Source organism: Tyto alba, unplaced genomic scaffold (genome assembly GCF_018691265.1).
Source record: "Tyto alba isolate M040663 unplaced genomic scaffold, T.alba_DEE_v4.0 Super-Scaffold_1000006, whole genome shotgun sequence".
Lineage (NCBI taxonomy): Eukaryota > Metazoa > Chordata > Aves > Strigiformes > Tytonidae > Tyto > Tyto alba.
Window position 1 is genome coordinate 5,226,747 of NW_024881272.1, and position 11,525 is coordinate 5,238,271.

Below are 11,525 nucleotides of genomic sequence, written 5' to 3' on the forward strand. Positions count from 1 at the left end.
TTTGAGAGTTTTGATATTTGCTTTATGTCTGTGAGATCTAGTCCTCAGACTTAGCTTGAAAATTATAGGTTTGCATAGACTGTACATAACACATACTGCAGTGTTTTTTTGAGATGTGCTGGTGGCAGAAGGGGTTTCCTCATTAGAAAAACAGATTCCAAAGTCTTTGTACGCAGCTAAATGGTGAAAGAGATTTTACAAAGAAAAATTCTAGCCACTCGAATGCTTACTAAGAAAAGAAGGCACCAGAACATGTGCTCTGCAACAAGATACTGGAGTGCAGAATAATGAGAATGAGCAGAATAATGGAGCGAAACACTTTGAAGGAAGTTTTTTATTAATATTTGGATTATATTGTTTGGGATTTTATAGTATAAGTATTTGCATCTTCTAATATGTATTCAACTTCTTAGATGGAAGTTGAAAGCTGTGAGGCTTTTAATGTTATTACTTGTGAAATAAAAGTATTAAAAATGTAATGTTGGAGCTCTGTGTTTTAATAAGGCAATTTTTCTTCTTTTTAGGTAAGCTTCTGGGTTGTTAGAGAGATTCTACATGCCCAAACTTTAAAAATAAGAGCTGAGGTTTTGAGCCACTATATTAAAACTGCAAAGGTAAGAATTTGGGTGGTGGGAGGGAGGGTTGTGGGATTCACCATGGTGGAAGTTCTTAAGTTGGTCAGTTCAGAAATACACATGGGTAAATATTTATCTGATACCTAATTTAGCTGTGGTTGTATCTGTTGACACAAATAGCTGTTTGGCTTATGCGTGTAACAAAGTTGTCAGAAATACTGACAGACCAATGTCCTGAAATGGAAGCCTTTGTTTAAAAAAAAAAAAATAAAAAAAGCTTAAATAAGGAAATGCAAAGATGCCTTCAAATATTGCTTATTAGATAATATAATTTACCAGATGTGTTTTCTGATGTTGGTCAAACCAAAGCACTATGTGTAGAATCAATTAAAACAGCATCAGTCAGAACAGAAATTGCTTTTCCTGTTGGAAGGAAAGGATCTGTTATCTCTTATTCCAGTTGTGGCATGAATAATATCAACTTAATAAAGACTGTTTCAAAAATATACCTGAACTTGGAAAACATTTGGAGCTCTCATCCCATGGTATCTTCCTGAAAGCCTCTAGGACTGACATTCGTAAGAAAATGGTCAGTGAATCTTGACTTACGTGTAGATGAACTGGAGTGCTGGCCCTTCAAACAGAATGAAACTTCTTCATTGTAGTGTGAAGAGAGGGATATTTTTCAAGCTTTTCTGTCAGATGGTGGCTGGCTGTTACTACAGCTAACTTCTGTGACCGCCTCAGATTACTTGCAAAAAAAGATGCAAAATTTTTACTCATTACCTTGGTATTCATATTGCAAATGCATTCTTTGTCTTGATATGCACATTTTTAACGAAGGCGATATTTTTACTTCTGTGGGATTTGACTATTGATTTTGGGCAAAGCAAGCTAATTTTGTCAGATTCCACGGGCTTTACTCAATAATCATGCTGTGGTCAAACTGTTAAGGATCTCTTTTAACTATCCTTTGATATTTGGTGAGTTACTGTATCTTCATCTCATGTATTGTTAAAAATCGATTCTTGTTTTTTCGTCTGAAATACAACATACAGCACACAAAAATTTGCCTCATGATCCATGTCCTCCCCAGGGAGAGAAGCGGGGGAGGTTCACCTGTGTGGCCATAGTGCAGAACCAATCTTGGAAGCTGAGTGGGGTCAGGTTTGGTTAGCACTTGGGTGGGACTTGCCAGGGCTGGGTGTTGGAGGCTGTGCTTTGGGCACAGCACCCTGGGTGTGCCTGATCCCATCAGAGGACTGCAGACAGCAGTGTCTGGTGAAATGCTGCTGCTTTTGAGACAATTAGGTGCTCCAACAGTTGATTAGTTGAGCTTTGCTTCCCTATGAGTTGTAAAAATCACAATGACAAAAAGCAAGATACTATATATGGGGCTGTTTTTATATCTGTTAATTTACTTAACTGTGTCTTATCTTGGCTTTGCTTACATTGGCTGCTAACATGAAATTACTGCAGTTGGTGCCATTTGAAGGATTTTATATTTACACCAAAGCTGTTATCAAAGCAGCTTGGTGCCAGAGGTCACACAAGCTATTCTTCAGAGAAGCTGTAAATCCACTCTAGAGTGAGTCTTTTGTGCTGACAACTGTCTATTGCATAGCTAGCAGTCCTTTCAACAGTATCCTGTACTGTATTGTTTTATGCATGAACTAATTGGACTTAATAGTGGCATTCCCCTGAAGTTCCCAGAATCCTTGTTGATTACGACTTCTGTTTGAATGCTGGCAGCAGCTAGGAAAGTCCTTTTTTCATTTTTAATCAGCTACACTGTCTTTTGGGACAGTGGACTTTACCTTGTTTTGGGACAGGGGAGGGGATTTATCGTGTCAGTGGAGGGATAAACAGCAGCAGTACTATTTAGAAGAATAGTAGGGCTATGGTATATGACAAATATCCATCCCCCCGCCTTACCCCACAGAATATTGATTGCACTTTACACATGATTACTAAAGAATCCTCCCAAAAGAGGATTAGGAGAGGGAAACACTGCTGTAGGTGTGGAAGAGCTCTTGTTGGTCAGTAGACATGCTGGAGTCAGGGTTCTGGGCACCCAGGCTGTAACTGCTATTGGGGTGACCTGACTGTAAGCATTAAATGTGACCTTTCTGAGTAATACCTGTGAGGACTTAGTTCTGTAAAAGGCTGTTTGTTTTCTGCCAGTGTGTTAAGTGGGAAGAGAATCATTTGCTTTGCTCCAGAACTGTTAGCCAGAAAGCCATCCTTGCAGGTATCGCTTTTGGCCTTCAAAATGTAAGGCCTCCCCTGATACTCAGCATTTATTCAGAATCAAGTTAGTCCAACTCTTTTGCCCTGTGATCTGATGAAAGGCCTCCTAATCAAGAAAGCTTGGGTATGCTGAGTTTCAAGCAGGAAAAAAAGATTTTCATCTTTTCTGAAATAGCAAGGTTCCTTATATTATTGTATCATTTCTAGCTGGAATCCTAACCTACCTTGGTGAATTTTGCAAATGGGTTAAACAGGATTTGCAATACTGTGATGGAGTATCCATTTGTCTTTATCGTAGTCTTTTTGATAGGGGTAAAACATCAATTTGTGTTCACTCCACCAAAAATCCCAGAATGTAGTCTAGATCTCTGAGTGCTCCTAGCTATCAGAATAGTTGATATGGTGGAAGAGCTTAAGGAACAGCATTTTCTTCTGGACCATTTTAAAGCTTTCATGACAGTAGTACCAGTAGTTAATAGGCCAAGGCAGATTGATGGCTTTGGAGACAGAAGGAAAGAAAAAAAGAGGGGAAGGAAATTCCAAGCATGTAAGAAAATGCACTTACGCAGTTTTTTGAGAGAGAGAAGAGAGTTGGTTAGAAAATTCTCCTGCCCCAATGTTCTTCTGTGTTCAAATTTAGGTTTCATTGTTACTTTCCACTAGTTAGTTTTAGTTGTCATACCCCCAAAATTGTCTTTCAGTGAGAGAAGTACTCCAGGTGCTTTTGAAATTTACCTGCTTGATTTTATCCTGCAATAGTATTTTTGGGTGCTTTGGTGCAGCCTCGGTAGCTACATGAACTTGCAGTGCCAAAAGCATTTACAATATTAAGTACTGCCATGATTACATCATTTACAACTGGGCTATCCTTTTTGGCATGTTAAGTTTTAAAATTCTGTTGAATGCTATGAAAGGAATTTGTTGGGTTTGAATGTCAGAAAATTTCTGGCACTTCTGATATATGTCCCAAGATGTATACACATATCAGTATTTTTTTTTTTAAGGGTTCTCTATGGACTATGAAACAGCTAGTATAGTGTAATCCAGAACTGTATAGATGCAGTAATGAAAAATTAGGAGGTGCCATAAAAGTGGTATGGGTGCACAGCAGTTCACTGTAACTAATTCTTCTTAGAACATGCAATATTTCTTTGTTTTTAGATGGTTATTTCTGTATTCATTATTGACAGCACTTGCAATGTTGTTTATTGCTATTGTATATATTTTTATCCTCAGAAACTGTATGAGCTGAATAATCTGCATGCTCTTATGGCAGTTGTGTCAGGCCTTCAGAGTGCTCCAATCTTCAGGCTGACTAAAACGTGGGCGGTAAGTGAGCAGCAGGACAATGGAGGGGTTCTAATTTATTCTTAGGAAAATACAACGTTCTGTAGCGTGCTTTCAAGGATGCAATAATTACTACAGATACTTTTGATCTTCTTGTACCGTGTATGTAATATTTCTAGTGTCTCTTAAGTCTATGGTTTCCTGTTGAATTTTTTTTTTTCCATTCTGGCATAGAAATACTTTCCTTTGAAAAATAGTTCCATGCAGATTCTGCTAAAAGCAGAGGCTTCTAATTTGGCCAGGAGCTATTTTGTATTTAGTTGCTGGAAAATTATGAATGCCAAAGTGGGTCATACTTTAATTGTTCAGGGGTTTATACTATTGGAATTTTTTTTGCTATGGAGAGCAGATGTCCAGAAACACTTGATTCAATTTCCATAAAGACATTTGTAGCCTCTCTAACTGATAACTAAATCTAGCAATTTTCCTCTGAGTTTTCAGAATTATTTTCATAGTTAGAACTACTGCATTACACAGTATATTTGTTATGAGAAGAATGGCATTCTTTGGAAACATTTTTATTTGACATCTGGTTTTTGACTGGAATTAGAATTATTTTTGTGTAGTTGTATCCTTGATCAGAAGAACATTAGGAATGACTTTTACTTATTGATACCTCAGAGCTGAGAAAACACTGTTCTTGGTTCAGCCATAGATCGTGTAGTTATCCAGCTGTATAAACAGATAAACTGTGACATTTTCAAGTTTGATAGAGGTAATCAGGTGACTGAAATACTCCTGTGTGAAGGATCCAGATAAATATATCATTAAAAAAAGCTAAACACTTTCACTGAAGATATGTCAACACACCCTTGCATGTTACAAAGATTGTTTCTTTGATAACTGAATGATAATGTTGTTCAGTTGATAAATGTTACCAAAATTAAATATAATTCACTCTTGCCAAGATACTAATTTAGAATTCTGGGCACATTTTGAAAATGCACAGTTAAAACAGACATTGTTTCAAAATACCAGAAACCTCTTTAAGGAAGTCTTAATGAAGTTAACACTTCAAAATGATCTTGAGGAGGATTTAGATTTTTCTGGTTTTGTCATGTTGATGAATTGATGCCTTGACAGTTTTACATAACTGTGATGCCAAATTGATATTTTTTTTTTTTTGTGCATGATGTGAAACAAATGTCAACTGTAACCTTATATTACTATAACCATATTAGTTACTACCATGATTATGTCATTCAGAACGGGGAGTCCCCAGTTTATTTTCCTGCTTGGTCAACCTGAAAATCCTAGTTCGCACTTATGAGGATTATTTGTGTGGTGTTGGCATATGTATTGGTTTTTAAAGTTTGCCCCTCTTCCAACCACTGAAATGCCAGGTAACTTTTCACTCATTTCTGCAGGTGTTTAATTTTTCATACAATCCCAAGCAAGTCTATGCTTTTCATCATTTTATATAAGCCTTTGCAATTTCGAGTTGCAGGATAGCTCCTAGCAGTGTGCACTGCAAACTGATTTAGTTACCTTTCTCTTGGAAGTTCAGTTTATAAATTCTTGAAGTAATTGTAAGCCTTTGGCTTTCTGTATATTAAAAGCAAGAGAAGACATGTGAAAAGTCACACCAAGCCATTATTTGAGTCACCAAGTTATTTCAGTAAGTTATACAGTAACCTTCCAGAACCTTCAATAAGGAAGGATTTCTTCTTCATTTATGAGATACTTTGTAGCAACCCGCAATCAACTGAACTTATAAAGTCAGGAAAAAAGCTGCAAGTATATTCACTGCCTTTTTTTTAAAAAAAAAAGTCACCTTATATGGTTGGAATCTAGAGTTGAAAGGAGCCGTTAAATATTTGCTTGGTAATCTAATGTTCCTAAAAAAGATGAAATTCATGTCTTCTGACGGTATGTCTGAATATGTCTGAAATTTGTCTCACTCGTTGCCTGCACACCCTCTGAACTCTGGAGACTAATAAATGCTACTAATGTGCGATCTGCCCCATTCAAAACATGAAAAGAATTACACACCTTTCTAAGAAAGTTCATAGACTAGACTATTTTACTTCTCTCCATTTAATGTAAAGGAAGTCTAGATGACCAGCTAGAACTTGAGCAATGGAAGCAAATAATCATTAGACATGTGAAATTAGGTGAGTGAATCCTGCCCCATTCTGCCAGCAGTCTGAAACCTCACCTCTCCTCACATACATTTCAAAAAGGTTGTTTTCAGTGCTGGCACACTATAATTAGAAAGCAAAGAGCAGCCTGGAAGGCTCTGAATCCTTCCCTGCTACTGTAAACTATCAGTTTTAGCTTTTATTTTGTCTGCATATATATATATATCTACTGTTCTTTGCATCCATTGAGCCTAAGAGAGAGAGGAAGAAAAATTACTTGGAAAAAGCAGCTCTGAACCTGAAGAAGTAACAGCTGGGTCCTTACTTGCCCTCACAGAAACACTTTTGTCAGCTTCTCTGTGCTTTTTTACATTAATGCAGGAAGTGGAGGCATGATGTGAATTGCACCATGAGCACAAGGGGGAGTCATATAGGATCAACTTGTTTAGAGATTATTCAAAGAACCTGAAATGATATATCAGACTTGAACAAGATTGTGCAAATCGGCATGTTTTGAGGAAAATATAAATAATTTGAGTCTGAATTTAGGCCATTACTATATCTCTTAGTCTTGTCTTAACTGCTAGTCTGCAAAATTACAGAAGTCTTCTAGACACCAAATGTCAGCAGAGCAGAACACTTTAGGATATTATTAAAGGCAAGCTAATCTAGGCTGATTAAACTGGAACCATCTTTGAGGAGATAAACTTCAAAAGATAAAAGTCATGTTCTGGTGGTTGGAAAGAAGTAATGCCTGCTGTTTCCTTGTCCTGGAATTGGCAGATGTCTGCAGTTTTAATGAATATGAGATGCTGTTCATCCGAATATTAGAATCAAAGCTAAACATGTAAATTAATTGCTGAAATGTCAGAGATCAGTATGTCTTGGGAAACTATTCACTTTTTAAAAGAGTGACTTTCTTTTGAAAGCTAATGTATAGTTTGGTGGTGTGATAGCCATCCTAATGAAGGCTACAATGTAGGAAATGTAAGTAAAAAGAGCTGTTATTTCAACAGTGAATTTACAGAAGGGACATGTAGTTTCTGTCATGTTCACATAGGTTGATCTTTAACTGGAAAAGGAAATATGCATAAAAATTTAGCAATCTGACCCTGGTTATTTTTGCACTATTGGGTATCTTATAAGGGAAAAATTGTGACTGGGACTAGAACACTGAGTCTTCTGCCAAGATGTTCAGCGGAATCTTCTTACACCCTTCTTTAAATTCTAACTCTGAATTAAAATGAAGCCTTTAAGGTGGTTTTGTGGTACTAATTCAGATAGATGATTTAAAAATATCTTGACTTAATTTCCCAACCTTACCAGGAGAGCCTAGTTGCTGTTAATTCTGTCAAAGCAAGGGATGGGGAGAGGAGGAAAAAAAGACAATGAAGAAGATCCATAACTTTGTATTTAAAGTGAACATTCCTGTAATGTTAAGAGCCAGTAAACTTGCTAGTTGGCAGAATGTGCACAACCTGCATTCAAATCCATAATGCCTTCTGTAAAGAAAACTGGATTAAATTCTTACTCTTTTTTTTCAGACCTTTAAGTACATAGATATGTGTATATCTGCATTCATTGCTTTTGAAATTGTAGTTTAGTAAAGATATTTATCAGATCTTGATAGTATTCTTTTGGTCTTTGGAAAATTATTTGCTAAGATAGCTCTCACATCAAGAATAAGAACATACTTTGTAATTTGGGTTTTTGTAAAGCTAGATTAGTATAAAATTACTCAGTGTATCTGAAAAATGTTAACTTATGGATAATCAGAATGAATAAATAACTGTTTTGAAATACTGTAGATGTGAATACTACATAGATTGTGATATCTGTTAGCTAGATTAGTCTTTTGATAACTTGGATTATTTCAGAAGGTTTCTCCAGGACACCACAGTTTTATCAGGTTAATTTTTTAAAAGGATAGTTTAAACTTCACACCTATTTTGGCTGCTCTTCTCTCTGAACTCACCAAGTACTCACCGTTAAGGAATAAATGCAAACCAATAACAAGTATGAGGTGGAGGTGGAAATCCATGCTTGTAAGTGTAAGAGAGAAATCATAATGATCAAAACTAAGTTTATCTGATTCTTGCCCTTTTTTTTTTTTCCCCTAGTTATTGAGTCGGAAGGATAAAGCTACGTTTGAAAAGCTGGAATATGTTATGAGTAAAGAAGATAATTACAAAAGGCTTAGAGACTATATCAGCAGCTTGAAGATGACTCCTTGTATTCCCTATTTAGGTAAGTTGAAGTATTTCTAGTGGGAAACACCAGTGACAAACATACTTCTACAGTAATTACACAAACTAAACACCATCTTTTAAGCATTCATGAAACTATTTCAATATATCAGTAAAGAATCTATAATCACTAGTTGATTCTGGATACTCTGTATATGTCAAGAAGTAACTTCACTAGCTCCAGAAAGAAAATACCTATTAAACCTCACAAACACTTCAGTTTTTACATACAGTATCAGTTTTCTAGGAAATTATTTTCCCATATGCTGTGTAGATACACTGATTGACTTCTGGAGAAGTACTTAATTTGTTATGCCCGCTAGCACTCTTAGAGCTAAATACTTGACTGTTATAGTAATGATGGCTTTTCATTTATGAGAAGCTATAAATCACCAACCTTTGAGATAAATAATTGTAGATCTTAAGGTTTGGAACATGCTACAATCTGAAGATATTGCTGCATTTAATTATACTAAGGTGACAAGAGAAATTGGGTTGTTTTGATTAACTCAGCTGTATGGAGTAATTATGAGTAAATGAGATTCATGTGTATCTGAAAACTAGATAAATAATATGTATTCATTTTGTTGCCAAGCTAATCTAGTGTTACTTAATGTCTCAGTTTTGTTTGTTTAAAGTGATCAGTGTTGGTTTTTTTACTGTAGCTCTTCTTTGATATCATAAGATGTCAGAAGTCACATAAAATTAAGGAAATGTTTCCCCAGTTTTTTCCTCTTCCAGAAAAAATAGTTGATATATTTGCAGATGTAGGTTGCTCTAGCACCTAAATTCAAGATGACCTCCTGTGGTCACTGAGGCTTATTAAAGTGTAATCTCTTTGTTCCTGAAGTATGATACTTCCTTTACTCAACTGGGCTATTAACTTTTTCACAATTAATAACTTGAGTCTTCTTTCTGTTGTGATCCGTGCATCCGTCACAATATTATTATTTCAGTTGCTTCAGCTTGATCTGAGTGACAATACCATCACCGATGTTAGAAGCTAGAATGATGCCTCTAAAATGCATCTATTCAGATTTTGCAAAACTGGTTGAATTTTACATGCTTTATACTTAACTGGAAAGAAGTACTTTGCTGTGGAGAACCAATAATGATTTTAATGTCAAGTAGTCCTATAGAGTTCCTCATTCTGTTGTCATTTTTTACTTCCCTGTTACATCCCTCCCAAAAACATCAATTCCAACATGATCTTAACAGCTGTTAATTTCCTGTATTTTCAAGTATTCAGATGTTGGCAGTTGTTTTTGCCTAGAATGGAAGAATCAACAACAGTGTATTTTGAAGCACAGGTGTGAAAATTGTTGGTGTGACATTGTCACATGCTACCCTGTTGACATAGCTGTTAAAACTAGGCCTGAATTAAAAGGAGCAAAAAAAGCCAAGCACAAAGTAATGTGATTAAACATCCCATTATATAGCTGTCCCACCTATCATGTGTGCAAATATAGTATATATGCAGTATATATGGTTCTGAAATGTATCTAGCTTTTCAGATGCTTTTTACCTATATGCCATGATTTTTGAAACATGAAGCCAGGCTCAGAATGTTTTCTTGCTAATTGTAATAGTCCCAAGCCAAGCTGATGCCAGATTTTTTTAAAAACTCATGATACTTTGACCCTTGCCATTATGGTCTTCTGATACTGCTGTATCTGCTGTACAGAGAAATCTTTATGCTTTGCTGTATTTGTCTGACACTTTAAAAATACTGCCTTACTATGCACAAGTATATATTTAAAGACAAAAAATTGTGAAATGTTGGAAAAAACTGTTTTGAGTTCTGTTCAGTTACAGATGTTTTCCTCAATACATCAGCAACTTGTCTAACTTGCATTAGAATAAGGTTTGGGCTTGACTTGATAGTTTGAAGTGAAATGTGTATTTCTTTTCTAACTAGAAAGAAATGCTCTTTCCCGTGACCTGCTGTAGTTAAAGAATGTGTTGTGACCTGGTTTAATAAAATAACAGTTCTTATTAATGACATGAAGAATGTTCTCAAGCCTTTTTTTAATTCTCCAAAGGAATAGCAAATGCCGACTGGTGCCCTCCCCCTAAAATTAATTTTGTAGGGTTTAAATAAGTGGCAAAAAGAACAAAATGGTCTTGAAACTACAGTTGTGATAAATCTGTATCTATTTTGGAAGATTGGCTGTTGAGTCCAGTTTTCCTCATTTGATCAAAGCTTCAATCTCCAATAAGACCCGAGTAGATTTGCAGGAGTATTATTTCTAAAATTTCCTTCCCAGGGCATTTTTACTAATGTAAGAGTAATATGGAACAGAAGTAACTTCAGTTCCTTGGTTTACTTACTGTTTTAAGCTTACCAGCTACAAGTTATGATTCCTGAAAGGATCTTTTTCTGGTATTACTTCTGGTATAAAATTGCGTATGGGAGTAGTGCTGCTCCTGGTTTAAAATGTGTAGAAAAGTCTGCCTAAAAGTCTGCAGTTTGAAATTCTGATTGTGGCATGTACCAGGGAGGGGGATGAATGTTAAGGCCTATTTCTTCTCATGGTAAAAAAAGAGGTGGGACAGGATTTTCTTCACTGTTGGTGCGTGGATCCTGCAGTTACCGTGCTCTCCTAAAAGGCTTTTTAGAAGAGTACAGAGAATCAAGCCTGTTGCACAGTTACATTTGCCATTACAAATCCCCTCCAGAGAAATACTGGCACTGGTTGTGAAGGACCCTTTTGGAAGGTCATAGGGAAAATGAGCATATAAAGCAATTTCAGCTGCCATTTAGAGGATGAATGCTTTACCCTTCAGAGGTTACTAGGCTTAAACTTACGTAACCAAATATCAAATGTGGGTGTGGAGTTTTTTTCATTACTGTCTTAGCATTATAAGATAAAGCTTAAATGCTTTTTTCGTGTAGTTTTTGCAATGGGAGTGGAGCCGTAGAAGTACAGATCATGGTGTTATTACCACAGCTCCCTCGCTGTGGACAAGATAAAGATGTCCTTCTACGTTTAACGGGGATGGAGCAGATAAAAATACTTTCCAGT

General features: G+C 36.1%; 1 protein-coding gene across 10 annotated transcripts in view; it reads left to right on the top strand.

Annotated features, from left to right (window-relative positions):
* The window catches only part of RALGPS2 (Ral GEF with PH domain and SH3 binding motif 2), a 137,751-nt gene that overhangs the window by 68,267 nt on the left and 57,959 nt on the right, over nt 1-11,525 (top strand). For all 10 annotated transcript variants that reach the window (XM_042805170.1, XM_042805172.1, XM_042805193.1 and 7 more), the window contains 3 exons: nt 525-614; nt 4,062-4,154; nt 8,374-8,500. In XM_042805170.1, the coding sequence (XP_042661104.1) occupies nt 525-614; nt 4,062-4,154; nt 8,374-8,500 (310 nt within the window). The remainder of the gene's footprint in view (nt 1-524; nt 615-4,061; nt 4,155-8,373; nt 8,501-11,525) is intronic.